The 24,818-nt window shown below is 43.0% G+C and overlaps 1 protein-coding gene across 2 annotated transcripts in view; it reads right to left on the bottom strand.

Annotated features, from left to right (window-relative positions):
* The window catches only part of PRPF4 (pre-mRNA processing factor 4), a 981,057-nt gene that overhangs the window by 462,031 nt on the left and 494,208 nt on the right, over positions 1–24,818 (bottom strand). For both annotated transcript variants that reach the window (XM_044058032.1, XM_044058033.1), the window contains exon 7: positions 23,775–23,869. In XM_044058032.1, coding sequence (XP_043913967.1) covers positions 23,775–23,869 — 95 coding nt within the window. The remainder of the gene's footprint in view (positions 1–23,774; positions 23,870–24,818) is intronic.

Here is a 24,818-nt window from a genome sequence, read left to right as displayed (position 1 = left end):
AACTAAAAATATTTAAAAAGAAGTGCTAAAAAGAAACCACATTGGTCTTCACTAGATGAACTTTTCACACTCACTCACTTTTACATCATCGGGAATCATATCAACTATCCTAAACAATATCTCCCCATGAAAACGACACCCACCACATTCACATGCATTTCTAGAAATACCTCGTACCAACCAATTCGACATGTCTAGTGTCTCATATCCCAGAGCCTGTCCCCCATATTAGACCCTAGTCTACTACGAATGCCTCATTACTGCCACCAGATGTTCATGGTAGCAGAGATTGTTTTTGTAAGGAAGGCAGGGCACAGTTGAGACCAGTATTACTCACTTTAATATAACAAGTATTTTTGTTAAGCCACCGGGTACTCCCTTCCCACTATAACGTCACTGCCAGTCCACCTCCTTACCAGTTTATATCTGTGTCCTGCTTCAACTTCTCCTTCTGCTGTCTGTTAAAACCAAACGCTACAAGTGAAAACCAGATTATGTCAGTCTCTCTTTTCTTTCATCAGCCTACAAACAAGAACACTATGCTATGCCTGTGAGCATTTACTCAGCATATAGTTGTCTTTCCTGCAAACCAGCAAAAGCACATGACTGCAGGTTGAAAACGTGTCATGATACTAACATACATACAGCATCCAAACATAAGACCCCCTTCAAGACATTCTAAAAAACAAAACCAGTACAGCAAACAAACACACACGCTGCAACTAGACATGCTCTAAAAGTAACTAGCGATGTACACTGCTGCAGACAGGGAAGGTCTCAACAGTCATGCAGCATAATGCCAGGCCCAAGAGCCTAGCCAATAGCAGTGCAAAGAGTATATTGACAAAATGTTGCTTATACCAAGTATCATAGACCGGAAATTTTTACCAACAATGCAAAAGTGACTTTAGAACAGAACTGAAAAGCAATTTGTGTAATAATAAATTGTATTCGAGAAATATCACTTTGTGAGACAATGAGTTACTCAAAATTATTATGCAGAACATGAACCGTGAAAGTTCTGTTGAAATTAACTCATCGGGAGTCTTGGGTCAAATGAGCAAAAAGTACAGTTTTGTACCTACCATAAATGTAGATGTCCGATAGGTATGCATCTGCATTCAGAACATATGGGTTGTCCTGCCTCAGGCAGCCCTTCGGTTGGCCGGATTCCAAAGTCTGGGTCTGGCCTCGGCTGATGTCGCACTTTCCCCGACGTCAGAGCTTCTGGGGTATAAAGGCATCAGCCGACGCCATTTTCCTCAGTGTTTCTTGCCCCAGATGCCAGGTGCCCTCTAGGAAGGCTAAATTTGGATAATGCTGAAAAGTTCCAAACAGTAGCAAATTATATACATATATATATATATATATATATATATATATATACAAACAAACAAATACACCATAATAGATTCCCCCAGTTAGCTGAAAGAAGGGTAAGCACCCTAGGAAAACCACAGAGGGGAAGGAGGGTGGGTAATCCTGACTGCAGATGCATACCTATCGGACATCTACATTTATGGTAGGTACAAAACTGTACTATGTCCTTCAAGGATGCATCTGCAGTCATAACATATGGGTAGAATACCATAGCCAAACTGGGGGAGGAGGTAATAAGAGAAGGATGGTGTTGTTAAAATCCCCTGCAGAACTGCAGTTGCAAACCCTGCTCTGGATCTGGAGTATAAAGGTAGATTGTAATGCTTGGCAAATGTATGCACGGAGCTCCAAGTAGCAGCTTCTAAAATGTCCTTGCTTGGTAGCCACCCCTCGTAGGAAAGCTGTAGTGGTGGCTGTGGCCCTTGTGGAATGAAGCCTGATATTTTCAGGAGCTGTCTTTCCATGAAAGGAGTAGCAAAAACGAATGCAATTTCCTATCCATTTTGAAATTGTCTGTTTGGAAATTGCTCTTCCTTGCACCCCAGTTGCATATGCTACAAAAAGTTGGTCAGTTTTTCTGTTGGTTTTAGTTCTGTCCAGATAGTAGCGTAGTTGTCTGTGTATATCCAAGGTGTGCAAAAGTTTCTCTCCTTTGTTCTGTGGGTTAGGGAAGAAAGTAGGCAAATGAATAGCTTGGTTCAAGGATACCCTGGATACCAACTTTGGCATGAAATTAGGATTGGTTCTCAGTGACACTCTATCCTGGTGGAAAATAAGAAAAGGCTGCACTGCCTTTAATGCCTGTAACTCGGATACTCTTCTTGCTGAAGTGATTGCCAGAAGAAAAGCAGTTTTCCAAGATAGAAACTGTAGGTCTGCTGATGCTGCTGGTTCAAAAGGAGGTAGTGTCAATTTCTCCAGCACAAAATTGAGATCCCATGCAGGTAGAGGGGGTCTCCTTGGAGGTTTAACATTTTTGATCCCTCTCAAAAATTGTCTGAGCAGAGGGTGAGAGGAGATAGGTGGATCCATATTGTATTCTGCTGAAATTGCTGAAGCATGAATCTTAATGGAGGAGTAAGACAGGCCATTGTGGAACAATTCTGCTAAGTACTCTAGAATGTGTGCTAGGTTTGCCACTGAGACATCTGTGCCCTTTGATGTGCTCCAAATGAGGAATCTTTTCCATTTAGCTGAGTATGTCTTCCTTGTGGAAGGTCTGCGAGCCTCCAGGATAATGTGCTTCACCCTCTGAGATAAAACAGTTTGGTTTGGTTTTAAGGAATTTTCCAGGCAGTTAGTTTCAATGTTTTCAAGTTTGGATGCAGGGTCTTGAAATTGTTCTGCGTTAGAAGAAGAGGCCATAGGGGAAGAGGCCATGAGTTCGCCTGAGACATGCTTCTCAGTAGCAGATACCAGTATTGCCTTGGCCAGTCCGGAGCTATTAGTATCACCTTTGGCTGTTCCTCCCTGATCTTCAGTAGGACCTTGTACATCAATGGGAGAGGTGGAAAGGCATATACTGTTACGGCATTCCAGCTGAAAGAGAGAGAGTCCACCCTCCAGGCTTGTGGGTGGTATGTCCTTGAGCAGAATTTTTTTCAGTTGGTGGTTGAGTGGGGAGGCGAACAGATCTATCTCTGGCATTCCCCATTTCTTTGTTATGAGTTTGAAGATGTCTGGATGCAGCATCCATTCGTGTGCATAACGTGGTAGTTCTGCTTAAACTGTCTGCTAGTGAATTTTCTTTTCCTGGCATGAATTTGGCCTGTAGCTGGATATTGAGATTCAGGCATAGGTTCCACAGATTTATTGCCATCCGGCATAGAGGGTAGGAATGTGTGCCTCCTTGTTTGTTTATGTACCACATGACCGTGGTGTTGTCTGTCCTTATTAACAGATGTCCTTGCTGGAGGAATGGTTTGAATGCCTCGATTGCATGCCTCACTGCCAGCATTTCCTTTTGGTTTATGTGCATGCTTAGCTGCCCTTGAGGCCATAGGCCTTGGATGCATTTGTCCTCCATGTGTGCTCCCCATCCTTGGTCTGAGGCGTCCGTGGTGATGGTCTGCCTTGTTTTTGGTTTGTTGAAAGGCAACCCTCTGTTGGACTGGCAGGCCTGAGCCCACCATAGGAATTCCTTTTGAAGGCATGGAATGATTGGTATCATGGTTTCTAGGCTGTGGCTGTGTTGAGACCATACATTCCTTGGGTACCATTGCAATTTTCTCATATGCAGCCTGGCATGTGGAATTAAGATTATGCAGGATGCCATGTAACCCAGGGCCTGCAGGACTTTCCTTGCAGTAAGCTGAGTTTGTCTTGTTAAAAACATGAAATAATCTGGAAGTTGTTTTTGTTTTTCTTCTGTGAGAAAAGCCATCTGAGTGATTGTGTCCAGATCCGCACCCAAAAAGGTTATCCTTTGGGATGGCACTAGTCTTGACTTTTGGATGTTGACTGTGTATCCCAAGGCCTGTAGCAGGAGTATGACATAGGCGAAGTCCTTTAACAATTTTTTCTTGTTGTCCGCTTGTATTAGGCAGTCATCCAGGTATGGATAAATTTGAATTCCCTGAAGTCTGCAATGTGCAATTACTGATGCCAGGCATTTAGTGAATACTCTGGGCGCAGTAGATAAGCCAAAGGGCAATGCTGAGAATTGATAATGCTCTTATCCTGCAAGAAATCTGAGGTGTCTTCTGCAATCTGGTCGGATAGGGACGTGCAGGTATGCCTCCTTGAGATCTAGAGTCACCAGCCAAGACTCCTTGCCCAGCATGGGAAGAAGTTGCTGTAGGGTCAGCATTTTGAATTTTGGCACAATGAGGTAAGTGTTGAGCGCAGACAGGTCGAGAATAGGCCTCCATTGGTTTTCTTTTCTTGGTACCAGGAATAATCTGGAGTAAAATCCTTGGCCTTGTTCTGTAGATGGTACCCTTTCTATAGCTTTCATCTGAAGTAGTTTGCTGATTTGTCTTAAAGCCTCTGCCTTCTGGTTTGGTGGAAGGTTTGGCATTCCGCCCCTTTTTGGCAAAGTGTGGAAGTAAAACCTGTATCCTTTGTCTATTGTTTGCAATGTCCATGTATCCTTTGTAATGCAATGCCAGTTTTTGGAGAATAAAGCCAGCTTTCCACCCAAGGGAGCTTCCAGTTGATCCCTGGTAGGCGGAATCAGAGTCAAGTCATTGGGTCTGTCCTGTGGTAGTGGTTGTAGCTGTGGCACTACCCCTCTGGTTGGCAGGCTGCAACTGACAGCCCCTGTAGGCACCTCTTGATTGACCCCTGCCTCTAGGGCGTTTGTTCCTGCCCCTCTGTGCTCTGGAGGTGTCTGGAAAGGACCAATTCTTTGTAGGCCAGTTTCTGCTGAACCTCGGAGGTTGGACCTGCAGGAATTCCTTTACTGTTTGCACAGATTTTGCTTTTTCTTCCACCTTCTTTAGAATCTCCTGTGCAGGGGAGCCAAATAAACTTTGTTTCTCCATTGGAGCATCGAGGAGTTTAGCCTTGACATGGTCTGGCAAAGATTGCTCCTTCAGCCAGGCATGCCTACGAATTACTGCCCCAGTCATAGCTGATCTAAATGAAGCCTCCAGTGCATCATAGCCACATTTTAAAAAATGATTACTGAAATGCTGAGAGTTGTGTACCAAATCCTTAAGGGATTTACGGTCTAAAGGTTCAGGAGAAGAAAGCTTCTTATACAGCTGATCTAACAAAAATTCTTGGTACTGTATCATATGGAATTGACAGTTTAATGCCCTGGCAGAAAGAGTAGCAGATGTATATACCTTTTTTCCCCATCTCTCTAATGCTCTAGACTCTCTTTCAGAGGGTAGGGGATTCTTGGCAGTAGCAGCTGCAACCCCTTTAGGGCCCTGAGAAATAGTTTCTGGGTCTGCAGCATGGGCTTTATACAGGTGGAAGTGAGAATCCGGGACCCTGTAATATCTGTCAGGTTTGGCGGGGGCCGGAGGAAGAGAATCAGGTGCAGTACTGACATCATTGTACACATCATCAATTACGGTCAGAACAGGAGGTATGGCTAAGGGCCTATGCTGGGGCAAATGTAAAAAGGTCCTTAATCTTTTTCTAGAATCAGAGAAATCCTGACCCTGCCATTGAAAGTGCTCCCTCATGGAGTGTAAAGTCTCCCCAAAGGAAAATTCTTCTGGTGGGGAGGCCGAAGGAATAGAATCTTCTGCATCTGAATCCTCATAAGGCGAGTAGGCCCCTTCCTGATGGTCTGACAAATCAGATCCATCCGAGGAGTAATCTGAGGAGAGAGGTTCAGAGGGATCAGTCCTGGGCCTTTTGTCTGGAGGAGGTTGGGAGGCCCTGTCTGGGTGAGGTTGGGAACCCCTAATTAAGGAAATGAGGTCCTCAGCAAGACTGAGGATCTGAGAACTGGAGGAAGGCCTCTGGGAAGTAGATTTGGCAGGCAAAGTTTTTGAAAGTTTGGCAGCTTTTGCCCTGGAGAAGGCCTTAATAGACATAGGAAGTAGATTTGGCAGGCAAAGTTTTTGAAAGTTTGGCAGCTTTTGCCCTGGAGAAGGCCTTAATAGACATAGAAGCTGGGGGCCTAGCTGCCCCACGTGCAAGAGTAGAAATGTCCAAAGGTATAGTGTCGGACAATTCTTGAGCACTAGCTTCGGTAGGGAATTCTGAGGCCGACTCGGCCGGGGCCTCTCTGGCCTCGGTGGTCGGAGGTATGGTTTCGGTAGTGGCAATAACAGAGGACTCGGTTTCAGCTGAAACAGAGACACTCGCGGTAGGCCTAGCCGTGGTTTCAGCCGAAACCACGGGCCGCGAGTGTCGGTCCTTTTCCTTGCGTTTTTTGACCGTATGCGAAGTCGGAGTCTCCGACGGCATTTTATAAGCAAAAGCGGTTCCAAAAAATTCCTCTGCAAACTCCAACCGACGTCTAAGAGTCCGTCGGTTGAAGGAGGCACAGGCTAAACAAGCTGATACGTCGTGGTCTGGGCCTAAGCAAGGAAGGCAGTAAGAATGGAAATCCTTATGAGGTATTTGTTTCCCACAAGTTAAACAATTATTTACTTTGTCTGACATCGGCTGAGGCAAGAAAGACTCCCCAATGGGGTACTTAGCTTTTTTCGAAGTCTTCGGTAGCTGAAATCTCTGGATCTGACTGACCGGCACTTGCGAACAGCTTCTGCTTCAGGCACCGCGCAGCAAGAAAGACTGAGGAAAATGGTGTCGGCTGATGCCTTTATACCCCAGAAGCTCTGATGTCGGGGAAAGTGCGACATCAGCAGAGGCCAGACCCAGACTTTGGAATCCGGCCGACCGAAGGGCTGCCTGAGGCAGGACAACCCATATGTTATGACTGCAGATGCATCCTTGAAGGACATCCATCTGATACCATAGCTCTCAAAGTTTACACAGGAGGATATTTATTTACAATTTTCCAATTACTAGCAAACGTATCTGTTGTGTATATCCATGGTTGCATGCGTGCACACACACACACACACACACACACACACACACACACACACACACACACACACACACACACACACACTAAATGGTGAGGCCAAAGATTCATTGCTTAAAATTCAGCTTATTGTATGCAAACCACATGGGGATACAGTACTGTTGCTTAGCTTAGGGTAAAACACAACACATCTGCTGGAAGCTAAGTAAAGCAGACATCTGACAGAAGGGTACAACGGAAAGTGGTGATCACTGGAATGTAGTCTGAGCAAAAACACTTCCAGCTCCATAACTTGCTGCCTCCTGTCAGAGACAGTACCTGACTACATTCAAAATGTGAATTATCGCAAGCTTTCTCAATTGAGTTCCACAGACCTATCGTCCTTGAGAGTCATGCCCGACTGTTGCAGGACTTCTCTCACACAAAATCTATCCCTGTCTTAGCTGGATGCCACCATCTCTTCTTGCCTTCTTCCCGTTTCCTCTAAAAACATATTCACCAAATCATCCTCTACTTTGCTGCACGTGAGCCTGAACCACTGTAATCTAGTCTCTTTTACCTTCTCTGCAATTGGAGCTACTTTGGTTTCTGCTCTGATGTCCTCATTTTATTCACCTGTCCCACTGTATGCATCCAGTTCATCTCCAACACACCCAGCTTCCCCAATTGCTCTGCCTTTACTGCCCGTATCTATACCATAAAGAAGTGTTAGTCACAACATGATTTAATGCACTTTTCTGCTTCTTTGGCAGTCTTCTGTCACACACTACGCCTCACACTCTGTTCCAGTTGGCTGCAACACCTTCTGATTCTAGCTTTGACCTTACCACTTGCTTTCTACTCAACTACCTCTCCCAGATTCTTGAAACAGTTAATCTGTTCTGCTATTTTCCCTTTTTCAGTTTTCAGCATCTTCTCATCTCCCCATTTGCTACCATTATAACTGCCTTATCTATACTCAGTTTCATCCCATGTGACTTCAGTCTTGCACTCATTCCCCAATCATTTGTTGTTCTTGTTCAGAGGCTGCCTGTAATGCCACATCATCTGCATACATCGGCTTTGTTATCTGTCCCCTCCAACCTGTAGTCCATCACCAGTATAAACAGCAGTGGGCACAGAGCTGAGCAGTGATGCACCCTCACTCCCACTGGGAACTTCTCTGTGAGCCCAAACACTGTTCCTACTTGAGTCATTGGGTCCTTGTACATGGACTGCACTAATTCTACCAATATTTGTGGGACTCCGAACCATCACAGGACTGCCCAAACCAGCTTTCTTGAAATCTTGCCATGTTTTCCCCAAGTCTTGACATGCCCAGTTGAACTCTTTGTTCGTTTCTAGCTTCTTCTGCACTATCTGCCTCACTGCAAGCATTGGGTCTGAAATATTCATCTCCCAGCTTACTTATGATATTCATTTACCAATCCTACTCTCCAGCACTTTCATGCAGTGTGACAGGAGTTTGACACCTCTATACTGTCCACAATTGTGAATGTACACAGTAATAAAAAATCCAGAGCATTACAAAAATGGATGTGAGATGATTTAACAATCTGGTAGCAAAATTACAATCCTTTTCATCACCCTACATACTATTTAAAGTCGAATTCTACATACAAATTACACAAATGCAAGAAATCAACCAACATCTCAATGTTCCACTGCTTGGGCTGATTGCGACTCCACATTGTTCTGTATCATGCAAATCAAGTTTTTGAGAAACTTTGGGAACTTAAGTGTCCTCGTCATGGACCACAGTGAAAACTCGACCTAACTAGGCTAATAGGAACTGATGTACAATAATTATTTAACATGATGTCACTAGGAACTGGAATGTGTCCCACTGTAGAGCATGTGTGCAGGGATCTTCATCAGGAAGCCACAGCTAAACATTCATATTCCTGACCATTGACCTCAAACAAGACAGCAGTACAGACACATACACACACATGAACATGCAAATACTCCGGTAATGCCCACATACCAGAAAATAAACTGGCCACCACAATGTATTCAGTTTAAACAAGTAGAACTGAAATAAAATAAGCCAAAATAGGTGGAAGATCCCATCCAAGAATAAACACCGACCCACATCAAAGTTGAAATAGGAAACATGAAATAAACAAATAAATAAAACTAGTACTACAAATCATTACACTAAAATCAGTACTTTAAAACATTATTCTTTAGTAAAAACCATTGCAGCAGAAGTACATTAAATACATAACTTGTAACGATTTCTTCCTCAACACGTACCCACAGTATAGGAGGGTTAATCACTGACTTATCACAGCTTTACAGTCCTCAGAAATGAAAAGTTGCACTTACCTGTAATACCCAGCAACTATCAGGTATATTTACAGTCATGCAGTCTTCTTGTTTTAGTCTTCTTTGGCAAACATGACAATTTCCAAATAGTCTCCCCAAATTGTAGCCGTATACTCAATGCTCATGTAACAAAAGATGGCCAGTATCCCTAGCATGTGGCTCAGCAGAAATATTCCTTCTTTTACATGAGAAGCAAAATAAAAAGATTGCTCTAAACACCAACAGCTTTTCACTCGGACTGTGCAACTTCAGGGTATCCTCTCGCATAAAGCATTTTTGCTAGTTTTGTTGCTTCCAAACTAAGTGTCATCTTCTGATATCATTTTAGCCAGGACGACAAATTGTCCTTTTACCACACCTGTTTTGACATGCTAGGGGTGACAACTAGTATAATGTAATAGTGGATTTGAATAATGTAGTTTACAATAAATGCTGGTAGTTATTTTTAACTACCAAAATTCTCTATTGCTATTTTTATTGAAATGTATCTGTATTGCTATTTTAATGCACTGCATATCTTTAGAGCTTTTCTCCCCAGGCCTCCGCTGAAAAAGGGCAATAGCTCAGCCGGACACTCCCAGTCAACAAATGTAAAAATAAATAAAATTTTCTTATGGGAATGATCTTTGGACACTAATACATCCAAATAACTTATTTTTTCATCATTGTAAGAGTAAGTAAATCTTGAAAAAGACATAGTGGAGTTAAACTAGCTAATCAAGTTCACAATTCATTTGCCCTGTCTCCCATGCTCTAAATATATCTGTGGGAGAATCTAATATAAAATGTTTCATCCCATTGTAACATCATTATGTTGGCATACAATGGGGCACATGTGGCTCCCATAGCCACACTTCTTTTTTGCTGAAAGTATTGCCCTTCTATGTAAATAAAGCCAAACTCCAAAACCAACTCCATTAATAACACCAGCAAATTGATTTAATCATTAGACAGCTTCCCTGAATCAACCAAAAATTCCCTAGACCCTGCTTGTGTGGTATCACATTAAATATGTTTACCACATCAATTGTTATAAACCACAAGTTTTCAGAACAGTCAACTCTTTGTAATTTATACAAAAAGTCCCAAGAGTCCTTACATAGATAACTAGCCAAACATTTTTTTAGCTTAAAATCTATAAATTTTGCCAAAGCATGAATTTTTGATGCACTCGCATTAACAATGGGTCTCATTGGGGGGTCCTTTAAGTACTTATGTAATTTCGGGAAAACAAAAATAGATGGTACGACAGAGTGTTTAACTTGTAAGTAATCTAACACCTCTCTATTTGCCCTTGGTCGAACATATCCCAAAGAAAAAAATCAATCATTCTGTATGTTATGTGAATATAATTCAAAGTAGTTTCTTCATACATGTCGTCATTATTCAAAAAATAATAAATAAATAAATAAATAAATAAATAAAAACATTTTACTGATGTAATATTCTCTCTGCACGACCACTGCCCCCCCCCCCCCCACCCCCCGAACCTTTGTCTGGTTTCATTACTCTTTTGTCATGACATAATTGCTTAAGTAATTCGAATTCAGAGTGGTCCAGGTTAAAGTTACATTAATTTCCTCTATTCTTAATAAAGTCTCTAATTTCAATATTGCACATCTTTTCAAACAAAATAAATGGTTGTACAAAGGGTGGATTAAAAATACTACTCCTTCGTATAATATTAAATCCATGATCAAAACACACATTACTGAACAACAATCTCAGGTTAAGTTTCCTAACCATTTTAGATCAAGAATCAATTTCAACATTAGTGGGGCATGTGGGAGCAAAAGTATATCCCCTACTCAAAAGTTCGGCACTCAGTTCCATAAATTTTGTCAGTGTAATTATATAAATTAAAGTCACCTGCTAAATTTAAAACAATCACTGGCAAGTCACCTAGGTCAAAGGCATCTTCTAATTCATTCTCCGGTCATTTTATCTCCTTTGATACCGCTGGTTCCCCTGGTAGTTGCGAGGCTGTGGGGGGTCCCGAACATATGGGACTCTGATCCAACACTCGGATCCAACTTGGCCACCATTTCAGCTCATGGAAGCCTACAAACTCTTGAGCTCCTCCCCACCCACAATGCCCTTGTCCCCATTCCCCTCAAATAATCCAAATAGCTTGATACACATGAAGAAGAAATAGGAAACCATACAAACTGGCATCACTGGAGTTCAAAACCTTAGGAACATGATGTGTTAAATGTGTCCTCCTATAGATGCTTTTTCCTATAGGAGAGAAGGTAGGTGGGTGGAGAGTTGAGGATGAATGAAAATGGACAACACAGATGTAACATTATGGAAAAAACATAACTTCTTTATCTGATGTTGTCAATTTTCATTCATCCTCAACATATGGGACACAGTCGCCAGCTACCCGAGCTCTGAGTGGACCCTAAGGAAGGACGTTCCTAAGAATGGCCGAAACCAAAAGCCACTCTTCCCCTTGAGACCAGATCCAATTTATAGTAACTGACAAAGGAAGTAGCAGCTGCACAAATACCATTCCATGGAAGCTCTAGATAAGAATACAGTAGAAGTTACCATGGATCTAGTAGAATGAGCCTTGACCTGTTTTTGTATAGAAATTAAATACATTCAGATATCCATCTGCCTATATATACTTTAGTGATATCTTTCCCCAACTTATGGTGTGCAAAGGAAATAAAACAGTTGGTCTGATTTCCTTAGCTCTCTCTCTCTCTTCCTCAGATTCTGACAAATATGGATGGATACTTTACTATGGTTTTGCCTGCCAGTCTGGTTGATATGGTCATCCTGAGACAGTGTACCAATTGCCTCATGTACATGGACAACCCTTTACTACTACCACCTAGGAACACAATTTGTGAGATGCAATAACGTTAAGTACTAGAGTTTATGCTCTCTCCTTCACAAGCTGAGGTCCTCAACAAAAACATACCACAACAAAACAGAACTCTGAGGCAAAAACACACAAACTCCACTGCCCTACCCACCACACAACACACAGTCCACATACCTGTGTCTCACAGTCACTAAGGCCTAAACATAAACCCAACAAATTAGTCATAGAGACTCCATTGTGAGAGTTGTTTGTTAGGTGTCAGCATCCAACCTATCACCCGTGCACTCAAGTCTCTCAACGGGTACTGTTACGAGTCATAGTCCACGTTGGCGTGAATGACTCAAGACGTACCTTCCTAGATTATATGAAGAGAGACATGCTCGAGCTCACTGACTGTGTGTCCTAGGTAGGTATGTCCCTAGCCTTAAGCAGCATTTTACCGTCACCCAGAATGATAAAGTCAGTCATTTTCTATTTGTATTAAAGTAACAACTGGCTTAGTTTCTGGTGTCACTCAAAGGGATCCAGTATCTGACAGCCTGGGAAGACATGATTGACAGACCACGACGCTTTGCCAGAGATGGCCTCCATCTGTCTCCCTTGGGCTTCGAGCTTCTGGCAAGCTCTTGCCTCCTCCATAGTGCCTTTTTATGCAAGGCCACAAGGTCAAAACTACCAACATGAAAATGCCATCAAAATGCAAATTAAATATCATGCTGCTAAATGCTAGGAGTCTAAACATGAAACTGCACTTACTGCAAGCATTCTCAACCCTGGAAGATGCTGACAGTTTTGCAGTCACAGAAACCCGGTTCAAAGCTGCAGAGAGCACCACAGCCATACCAGGTTACTCATCCTATCATACATTTAGACCCCAAATTGTGGGCAGCAAAGCAAAAGGAGATGGAGTTGCAATATATATTAAAGACATACACACCTCCAGGCTGGTCAAACAGTATGACACGCAGGAGACACTCCAGGTATAGTTAACCATTGACAAGGCTCCTTTTCAAATCATAGCTAGCTATAGGCCCCCAAATTTGACTCAATATGCCCACTCCACCTGCATGGACCTCTTTGAATCTATGAAGATTCAACCCTTTACCCTGATCCTGGACAACTTTAACTATGTAACCATAGGCTGAAAGAATTACTCATGCCAAAACACAAATGCCCAGAGATTCCTTGATTTCATCAATGCAAATGCCTTGGACCAACTGGTCGACATCCTCACAAGAGGTGATAACATCTCGGACTTGGTATTAACCAACATGAGTAACCACTACAGCATTCCTACAGTGTCATCCTCCCTGGTAAGATCCAACTACAAAGTGGTCACTTTTTGAAGTCACCATCTCCCCTGACCCTCCCCAGCTAGGGACAAACAAAAAAACTTCTCCAAAGCTGGCTACAACTTCCAGAGGGACGGTAAAAGCAGCTTCACAGCCTCCTCCCCCGCCACAGAAACTGGCACATATGTCCAAACCTACACCAAAGTGCTATATGAGCATTTATACAGCTGCATAGAATCAGGAATACCCGACAGGACAAAATTCTTCTCCTCAAGGAAGAGTAAACCTGCCTGGTGGACATCTGCAATAAATAAACCCTATAATAAATGGAAAAAACTGCTGTCAGGGACCAAAAAGGCGCAGGTGCCTAACTGGAAGAAATCTCTCCTTAGTCTGAACAAGCAAATAAGAGCACTAGTGAAATCCTCCAAAGCAAACTTCGAGCCAAACTGGCCACATCTACTAAAAAAAAATCATAAGGCCTTCTTCACATATGTCCGCAATCTCAAAGAAAGCACCCAGATTTGCTCAGAACTGGTGATCAAGGACACCACATACACAAATGCCATAGACATAGCCAACCTGATGGCAGACCAGTTCAATGAAAACTTCACCTCTCTGTTCCCCCACCAGTAAATCAAGACATTCCCAGCACCTGCCTCTCTCCCCTTATCTCTAAGGAGTAAGTCATCACTGCCCCCTCAAAGGCAATAAATACAGCCTCCATGGGACCCGATAACATCCCAGGCTGCATCCTAGATGAACTCAGGCAGGAACGTGCAGCACCATTAGATATCCTATTCAGCCAAAGCCAGAGTACCGGCTTCAGTCCATTTGAGTCAGCCACGGTCATCCCTTTGCACAAAGGTGGAGTATCCACCGATCCAGGAAATTATGGACCCATCAGCCTAACTAGCCTGATCTGCAAGGCCATGGAATGGATTACTATGGACCTCATTAACAAGGACATTAGCAACCTCCAAACACTCGATCCGACACAGCTTGGTTTTGCCAAGTGGAGGTCATGTCTTAAATCTGGTTGATTTTGAGAAAGTCACCAAAGCCATGGATGAGGTGAAGACTGTGCACACTGCCTACCTTGACCTGGCCAAAACCTTCAATACTAATTACCACTCGGGTATAACAGATAACCTCTCTCAACTAGGCATCAATATGTATGTTACCAGATGGGTAGCAAACTGGCTCACTGACAGAACACACCTAGTCAAAATAGGGGAAACCACCTCGAGCAGTAGACCTATAATGAGCGGTGTATCCCAGGGATAGGTCTTGGGGCCTCTCTGTTGGTTAGGATATACTTTTCTTAGGTGCAGGCCAAAACCAGTGGGCTATGGCTGACCAAGTTTGCAGATGACCGCAAGCTGGGTGCTGTCATCAATTACCCTAGTGATGTGGATGTCCTCCAAGAGAGTCTCACCCAAACAAATGACTAGTGCCAGAAACATGGCCTCAAACTGAATGCCAAAAAATGCAACATCATCCCTGACGTCCCCACAAATTATCACATTAATAACAAGGTCTTAAGCACGCAATCAATCATGAGGGACTTGGGCACCCAGGTTGATAGCAAACTGATTTCTGATCATATTGCCTCCACTGTATGGAAAGCTTTCTACATGGCCCACTTCATTAGTAAGGGTATCTCATCCAGGGACAAGGAGGTCATAACATCCCTGTATTCTTCCCTTATAAGACCCATTATTGAGTACAATGCCCCTTTTGGCATGCACCTCACAAAGCACATGCAGCAGCTGGACAATCCATAGTGGTTCCTCACCAGGAGAATCCAGGGCCTCAAATATCTACCCTACACAGCTAGATTAAAAGTCCTGTCCCTCTACTCAATCTCATACAGACTCCTCAGAGGTGACCTCTGTCTGACGTTCAAACAAATCTCAGACCCTGCCTTGATGAGACTGCTGCAAATCTGCAAGTCAAGCTCCACTGGAGTAACCCATACATGTGACCTCAACCTGGTCAGTGATATCAATAAGACTTGTTGGCGAGACAGATTTGTGTCCCAGAGATTCTTCTTCTGTGGAATGAACTCCCTCTCCACATCAAGCACAGTACCTCATTAACCCTTTTTAAGTGCAACCTGGATAACTGGAGAGAGAACAGAAAATACACCCTTGGGATTCCACCCGTCTCCTTGCTGGACAGAGGCACTGGGTGCTGACTTGTAGGACCATGGGCTAAATTCTTGGTTAGGCTTGTAAGGGCCTCAGGGCCAATAGCCTAATAACTTCCTATGATCCTATAAATCTTTTGTATAGTGTAAGCAAAAACGTAACTGCTTGTGCACATCAAGTGAATGCAACAAGTATTCTCCACTGTTACTGAAATTTGGAAAGAATACAGGAAGGTTAATGGTCTGGTTAATACTAGATTCTGACACCACCTTCAGTAGAAAGGAAGCATTGGTATGTAAGGTAACCCTATCCTTATGAAAGACTAAGTAAAGAGGTTTCAAGGATAAAGCTTGAAGTTCTGATATTCGTCTGACCAAAGTTATGGCAACCACATCTGGCTGCAGGTTCAAAAGGAGCCTGAGTCATGGCTTGTAGCACTAGACTTGGATCCCATGGGGAAATAGGGTCTGAGCAAAACAGTACCCTTGAAAAATACTTTACAAATTTTTGAGGAAGGCAAAGAAGAATTTTTGACTCCCACATGGAAATTTGAAATTACTGCTAGCTGAACTTTAATCATAGAAGAACTTGCTCCTTCATTAAACAACCCAGCTAGAGAATCAATGACTGCATGTACAGGAGCTGCAAAGGGATCTAAGTGATTCTGCTCCACCCAATAAACAAACTGCTTTAATTTGCTTTTGCACAATTTTCTGGTGGATGGTTTATGGGACGATAATAAAATGAAACAGGCAAGGGAAGAAAGCGTAGGTTGCCTGGCCATTAATGGAATTGGAGAAACCATGCAGTCAGTCTGAGGTTTGAAATGTCTGGGTGAATCAGTCCTGTTGGATGAGGCAGAAGGTCTGGAGTCAGACTCCAGGGTGGGGACAAAAGAGGAGGCCTAGAATAGGAAAACCACACTTGTCAAGGCCTGTAAGGTGCAATGAGAATGACTCTGCTCTTCAATCTGGCTGCTTTCTCTAGAAATTTGGGGACCAAGGGAGTTGGTTGATAGGCGTGTAACAAGCCGGGGGGGGGGGGGGCAATCGTGCAGAACAGCATCCCCTCAGTGACTCCCCATCAGGGAGGGACTAGGGCAAAGAACTGCTGTACTTGTTTAGGGAAGATGCAAAGAGATAGTAGCAAGACTGACCCTATTGATGGAACATCATCTCCGCCACCTTGTGATAGAGGGATCACTCATGTGGTAACAGGATGGACCTGCTGAGTTTGATGGCACTTAAGCTTAGGAAGTATGAATGGTCGACTTTGTTGAGGCCGACAAGACAGTGTCTACCATGAGAGGTAACTCTTGCATATTGGGTCACTCTTATCTTTGCAGACATAGGGTGACTGAAAAAAAGACCATCGGACTTGTAGCATCCATTGTAAAAGTCTCATGTGATACCTTGCCAGGGGCACTAGGGTTATGGTTGCAGCCATCGAACCTAGAGCCAACAGATTATTTCTGGCTGAAATCTTTGTACTGCTGATGATCCATTTGACTGTTTCCGATGGTCTGTACTCGTCAGAATGAAAGGGATGCAACCACTGATTGCGTGCCGAAGATCATGCCTATGAATTCAAGCTTCTGGATGGGCTGCAAGCACGATCTGTTGTGATTTATGAGGATTCCAAGAATTAAGCAAGTTCTTAGTACCTGGTCTCTTGCTTGTACCACTTGATGCCTGGTTTGGTCAGTGATGAGCCAGTCGTCAAAATATGGGAACACCCAGATTCCCCGCATGCCTCCCCTGGGGGATGTGGTGAGACCAAAGGGCAGTGCTATAAATCGATAGTGACTGGCTCTTACTTGGAAGTGTAGGAATCAACTGGACCATCTAGTTCATCTTTATGTGACAGTAATCATCCAGGAGGTCTACAGAGCACATCCAGTCATCCTTTCCCAGAAACAGTAGGCTGGACTGTTCTGTAACCATCCAGAACTTGGTGTGCATGACCAACTTTAGTGCAGTGAGAGCCAAAACTGGCCTCCAGTCCCCTATCTTCTTTGAAACCAAGAACCTTGAGTAAGTTCTGGATCCTATTTGGTCTGGTGGGACCTCTTGGATGAGACTTTTGTAAGCAACTGCTGAATTTAATGAGTTGCTGGCTCCCTCTGACTGGGTGGAACATTGGGCAGCTTTATCATCTGTGTGGGCAGAAGAAAAAAGGTATGGTATATCTTCTGGTAATAATCCTCTGCAACCAAGTGTCTTTTGTTACGTTTAGCCAGGCCATTTGGTGGAGGGAAAGTCGACCCCCGACTGCCTCCAGAGAAAGACAATCAGGCCTTCTTTCAGAAGCGCTGATAGGGGCTGTCAAAGAAAGTATATCTGGACAGTGTATTCTGCAGGTCTCCTCTGCCATGAGGGTGTCTTCTGCCATTATCATTCCCCCCCTCTGCCAATGGGAGAACCAGTTCCACATGTGTCTTGGAATGGACCTTGAGATTTCTCAAACCACATGTTATGACCTCCCCGCTGATTCCTTGAAAAGATTTGTTGGGGGGGGGGGGTCAAAAAATGCACTCCAAAGGCAGATAAGGTCCTTCCATCTTTCTCACACCAGGAAATTATTTCTTTCACAGTGGGTCTAAAAGCAAAGATTCATAAAATGGAGTGCTGACTAAAGCACCGCATAGACGCATCCAGGCATACCTCCTAATGGATATGCCAGCACCTGCTGTCCATGAGGTACCATCTTGTTGCACTGGAGATGAGCCGCCTGGATGAATTCATAATCAACTGTAAGGTAGTCAACTGAGTGGACACAGATGCTTGGGCTCCTTGAGTAATGGTCCTTGCTATCGAGTTGGAAAGTTCATGGAGAAGACCCTTTGCAATCTCGTGAAGTGGGCTAGATAACTCAGCAAATGTAGGGCAAAAGACACTGAGGCATACGCTCGCTTTCTAAATCTGTCCATCACCCTGGACTCCCTATGGAGGGGATAAACTCTCTTCAGCGAGTTCCTTTTTGGTGGCTCTCACCACAAACATGACATCAACTGGTACGCCCTTACTCCAATACTGCCTTTCTACTGGAGGTGCCGAGTCAGGTTCCTTCCAAGCCTTTCAACAAATTAAATCCACCAATTCTTCAGCTGGCAGGGCTACCCACGAGGTAGACGGGCCAGTCCTAAAAGCTTCCAGATATACTGACTCTTCAGGAGATGAGTTGTTGACAGACCAGCCACCCTTTTGTTTTAGGAGTTCAAGAAGGTCCCTCTCTCATTGGGTGGTGATTTGGGAGACCCTTTCCCTCAAAGTCAGTATCCATGGTGAGAAGCTCTTGGGGCGAGTCCAGGTGTTTCCTTACACCATCTCTACCTAGGGAGCTCCTCGGTGGGATGGTCCAGGGAAGCATCGGAAGAGGTAAGAATCCCAGACTGGGTAGACTGGAAGCTCTGGACCGGCTGTTCCAGTGCCACAGAGTGTTGAGGATCATGTGACAAAGTCAGTTGGGTGGTCAAGGGTGGAGCCGAGAGGGAAGGACCCACCCAATCCATAGGTACAGAAAAGACCCTCTTCACCTCCTCAAAAAGCTATTCTTTCCAGGGAAGAGGAGACCAATGGAGCAGAGTGAGGAAGTCTCTGGTCCACCAGCATCTCCCTCCCTGCAGGCTGTACACCCAAGGAGCAAGGGAACCTCATTGCATCCGATGTGGAATCCTCCGCTCAGAGCTGTCCGGATCTGAAAAGGTCAGAGCCGACGAACTCAAAGTCATTGTCAGATCTGAAGAGACCAGCTCCTTTGGATCAGACAGACACAGATGGACTCATAGTACTCTAATCCAATAAATCTGATCCCACACATTGAGTCAGAGGAGGGGTAGACAGTGATGGAAGTCCCTGATCCGATGGGGTAGAAACTATAAGGGTACCCTTCTGAAGTTGTACTGTGACCAGTTCCCCACCATCCTTTCCACATCTGTCTCGGTGAGACTTTTGGAAGAGCGAGATGACACAATAGATGAGGGCTTACAGTGCCTCTCTAGAAAAGGAGAGGACACCCTAGATGGTACTGGATCCAATGACAGCGAATAGACAGTCTGAGGGAAGGGTTTTAGATCTTAGGACTTCTAATCAGAAACAGTCTTCATCCTGGGATCTGGGGATACCAATTTCATTGGATCCGAAGATTTATGAGGCATTGGTGAAGTCGGATCCAACCCCGCACTTTCCTCTTGAGTTCTAAAGAGGATGGAGCCTCAGCTGACCTGGACCTCTTCGTTTAGTCCCTTGGCTTTGAGGAAGTTGACAGTTAGATCCTAGAGATAGCTTCAGAGAAGGTGGAGGGTAACATCCCCTTTTAAAATCAACTTATTTTTCCTTTCTGTGAGACCTGTAAAAATAAGTGAGAAACGGTGAGCCTGTCCTTGGTGAAATACAGCCCCCCTTGGAAGAAAGGTACAAATAAAGCTAGGAAATACTCCTATTGCGCAGCTTTGGGAAGAAGCTGTTTGGCTAGCATAAGTGCACTGAGTGGAATCTCAAGTCCTTAATGAATCAGTGGCTGTCGTGGGTGTCCTGACCTCAGTAGGTCCTTTTGGTAAGAAAATAAGATAATGGGACAGGACACCTGAATTGTCAAGTTGTTACCTGGAAAAACAAACCAGTTCAGAAATAACACAAAATACACAGATAAAGCAATCATGGAGGTGATGATAGACTGGATGTCCGTGAAGCCTTTGTCTCTCTCTCTCTCTCTCTCTCTCTCTTTTAAGCCCAGAAGTAAATAAGTTCAGCAACCTTTGCTGAGCTTCATTTGCCTCTTTAAGGAAATCAGAATTACTTATTTATTGTATGCTTAGTAAATATTATCCAAATAATCAAAGCCTCTGGAGATTCGTGTCCGTACCTTGAACTGCTGAGGGCATGGGTGCCCAGAAAACTGTCATCCAAGGATCAAGTACCAGGATATGGAATGCCTGTATAAAGACTTCCAGTCCTCCGATACCACTAATAAAACAGTGTGAAAATTGTTTTGAACATTTCTATAGCACAGGGGGACAGAACCCGGACTATGACCCAGACAACCTGAGCCTGATTAGCAGCTCTGAAAGCTAAAAAAGTCAGAGAAGGGTGGGCAAAAGTCATGCAACTTATGTTGGTGTTCTTGTCCAGTTGTGGTGGCTCCTCCCTCTACGAGGACCTGGTGCTGCAGGGCAGTACCATAGGCCCCTCACCCAAGAACATACCCGAATGGGGAAGGATGCGAGTTGGTCCTCCAAAGCCAGTGTGACAACCTTTACAGAGATACACCTCTGAATAAAGGACAAAGGCAGTCCCTCTGCAGTGACACGGAAGCCCACATTACTACGAACGGATAGATTTAGGCCCCTTTGATAAAAAAGCCTCTAATGCCTGCCAGGATGATGATTCCATGATCAGCTGCCACCTCACAGAAAACAAATGCGCTGGAACAGCTCTTGACCTGTGAGATAAGAAACAGCCAGTAGATCATGCGGAGTGGATGGTCAGCAAGCAGCAGGGCAAAAAAAAAAAACACTTTGCACAAGCAGTGTTGGTGCTCACTCACTGGCCCCTCTTAAGGTGCCCAGCAAATGGTATTGGAGATGGCAGATACTACCTCTTCCAGGCTGATAGAACAATCACAAGAGGTCACTATAGCTAAGGAAGTAGCTGCTACTTGCTCTGTAACCTGTTATGTCAGCAAGTTATCTAGACAGTAGGGGTACCAGGGTGGACATCAGTCTGCAGAATGATGGACTGAAACAAAACGCAAAGAGCCAGAAATTGAGCACACTAACCTAGATGTTTACGTAAGGGTCCCTTGGTTACCAGTACCCATCTCTGTGGTAACTTTTACATCTCCAACTTTAACGTAAAAACATTTCTGTGGGCTACCAGCTCCCCATGTGTCTCCTTTTTTAGATTTAAAAACTTCCTTTTTCTGAAAAAGCAGAATTTAGAAATAGCCTTCTCTACTAGGGGTTAAAGGAGAAGGGACATACCACTACTTAAAAGATTCATTGAAGGGACTAATGAAGAATTCTTATAAAATGCTGAACCTTATAATAAACAAATACATTCTGATTTCCACATACCCAATTTTCCTATACAAAGTTCTACAAACAGAAATAAGGGAAAATTCATTTCTGCCTCTAGGTATTTTATGAACTATAACCCACTCAAAACTCATGTGGATGAATGACAAATTCGGCCAGTTTGTGCAAACAGGAATTTAACTTATGGAAAATACTTTCTGTGACACTTAAACATAACCTGAAACCTTAACACAGTGCTACATGTAAAATGGAACATTACAAACACCAACAGATAAGGAGGAGTAACTCAACTGCTCTGTGAGTGGATGCACACAGAGGGGTTCCACACACCCTAACCACATATTACATATTAAAGGTTATACAGTCTTGAAATATTTCATTCTGACCTCTGCACAATGTAATAGCCTCCATGGAGCCTCCAGCCTGTTGCCATTGCAACATTTACAAATGACAGCCTTCGAGAGGGCATGCTACCTTAAGGCTTTTATCTTGTTAGGCAGCAGGTATATAAAACAGATGTTAGCTGCAGAAGCTTTTCCATCAGTCTGAAATTGAAGCAGTTTCTTTCCATCTCACTCATTTTTTGAAAACCTGAATGGAACTTTTCTTCTAGTTTGCAAGGTATTATACTAGTATCCATGACTTGTAAACAGTGAAACAATGGACCCGTTTCACAATTCCTTACGTTTCCTGGAAAGGACCCTTCAAATTTGTTACACTTAGAACTTCCAGGCTACCTTACAAAATGCTCTTACATCTAAGTTTAGAGTCTATGTATGAAACACTACTACACAATGAATACAGATAGAAAACTACACATTATTAAAGGAAGCATAAATGCCGTACTCTCTAATGTAAATACACAACATATTGCAGTTACGTGTATTCTTTCTATAAAATAACACTGAAAAGTGATGGGTTTAGATATTATTAAACCATGCTGCTGATTTTTAAATATCCCTGAACATTTTAAAATAGTTTCATCATTTTAAGTCGAACTGAGTTGCCTTCATTATTGTCCAGACATGCTCATTCTTCATTTTTACATACTGACACAGACTGTTTTGCATCAATAATATGATTCCAGGGCAGTATGATAAATAAAACTAGTAGCTGCTGTTAAAACCAAGGACTAAAACTAAATTCCAAGATGTGCATAATCGTATCCTTCTATCCCATTGACTACACACCCTTGAAAACTGAACACATAGTTAAGATCTGGGGACATATCGACAACTGTCCTGTGACCACCATGTATCTACTGTTGTAAGGAAGTCCTGTTTCTTTGATCAGTTTACATCTAAATCCAGATGCAGGAATGTAACTGTTCCTCTGTATTAAGTACTCATTAGGCGGATCATCAAGTATAATGTCACACTCAGTATTGTACCTGCCCAAACACTTGTCTCAGCTGGAATGACCACAATGCTTTCTCACTAAAAAAAAAAAAAAAAATCAAGGCTTAAACTGGAAAAACTATACAGACTGCCTCAAAGCCATGTCTTTCTCACTATTGTACAGGCTACTGAGAGGTCCTTGCATAGAGTCTTCAACTAACCCTGTTACGTCAGACCTATTACACATTCGCAAGTCCCAGAGTATCAAACACAGTCAATGTATATTTATCTCTTCTGCAAAATAAACAGAACATGTTGGAGAGACAGGTTTGTATCACACAGAATACCACTTTTACGGCACAATCTTCCACTCCACAGGAAGCAAATTACCTCTCTTACTTTACTCAAATGCAATCTGGATGAGTGGATGGGTAAAAACAAAGTCACCCCAAGTTTAGCACCCAAGTCCCTCATGATAGAGGAAAGTTGCAAATGTCCTCATGTATGTTTGTCAGGCCTATCTCTGGGTTATTCATATGCAAAACAAACTAAAAGGTACTATGAGAACCTAAGGATAAGCTTCTTAAATCTACAAAGATCAATAGCTTAGTAAGTACCTATAAAACTAATCTAAAACAGAACTATTTTCAACATTAAGAATAATTTTAGACATCGTAAAGAAATAAATTACTGGTTAGGAGCCTACAGATGGACTCCTTAAAGCTAGATTTCTTATCAAAACTTGAGATATAGATGCCATAAAACAAAAAGACAATAAAATAAATGCAATTTCCAACAGTGCAAACACCCACTCTTTTTTGTCTCAGTTTCTTCAAACATTGGCAGATACACAAGTTCATACATATGCACAATAAGTTACAGTATTAACAATCCTGCTAGTCAGATGAGCTGTCATATAAATAGGCTGTCAATGCAGGAGTATTTAATCTTACCAGGATGCTGTGACCAACAGCTTAGAGTTCGGGCTGAACTGACAGAAGGATATAGGACGATCATCGCCTATCTGACTGCAGAAATTATTCAATGACTGGAAGAAAAAAACATAAATAAATGGAGAATTTCAAAAGGAAATGCATTACCAAAGGCATAGCAGAAAAGTAACTGATAATCGTCAATAAATGATTCCCTGAAAACCATTTGGTAGAAAATGAGTAGCTTAAGAACGTTTCAGCAACCCTCCAAATGTACGCTCTCTATGTTGCAGCACTTCTCTTACCTCACACTTATCTGCAACTCAGAATTCACCAAGCCGTTGAGAAAATATATAACAAAAGCAAGGCAAATTCCAGTAAGGCACTACTCAAGCTAGTCTGTCTCAATCTATCGGTTAACAAGAACGAGTTGTACTAGAACTCTCACAGTAACAATACACATTCGACTTCAAAGAATGCTGCTGCAGGACCCATCATTATCCTCAGGAATTAACTGCAAGTAGATGCCTGCTCTTCCAGCCTGAATTCTAGACTTTTATACAACATCTGAACAGTGCTCATCTCCTCTCTTTTCTTCTGTAGAAAAGGAAAAGCAACCTGCACCACTCCAAGTTCTTTTTATACGAGAAAAGGCAACAGCAAGTGTACTATACATTATAAATGGCTCCCTATTGAAATGTCGGCATTCGCAATGCTGAGTGCTGGCAGACCAAAAAAAAGATATTGAATAGTGAATCTCTAATATCACTCTTCTTCATTAAACTTATTTTATGCAGAGGGGCAAACGCTCCTGCTCTCCCTAGATGTGGAGGTAACCCCCCCAACATGCGTGAACTTATACATACCAACCCCTGAGATCTCCATACCCAAGAGAAAGAGGAATTTTTTTGGGAAATGGACATCTTGGACATGGTTTACGTAAGTCTGGTTTTCCAGCCATTCAGCCTCCATGTTTCAGGGCTCATTCTGTCGAATTCCAACATCTCACATGGTTACCATTACAAATACATATTGTGGTACAATGACAGTCAGGGAAACACACTG

Source organism: Protopterus annectens, chromosome 16.part0 (assembly GCF_019279795.1).
Source record: "Protopterus annectens isolate FY-2018-M chromosome 16.part0, PAN1.0, whole genome shotgun sequence".
In the NCBI taxonomy this organism is placed as follows: domain Eukaryota; kingdom Metazoa; phylum Chordata; order Ceratodontiformes; family Protopteridae; genus Protopterus; species Protopterus annectens.
This window is presented reverse-complemented; position numbering and strand designations above follow the sequence as displayed.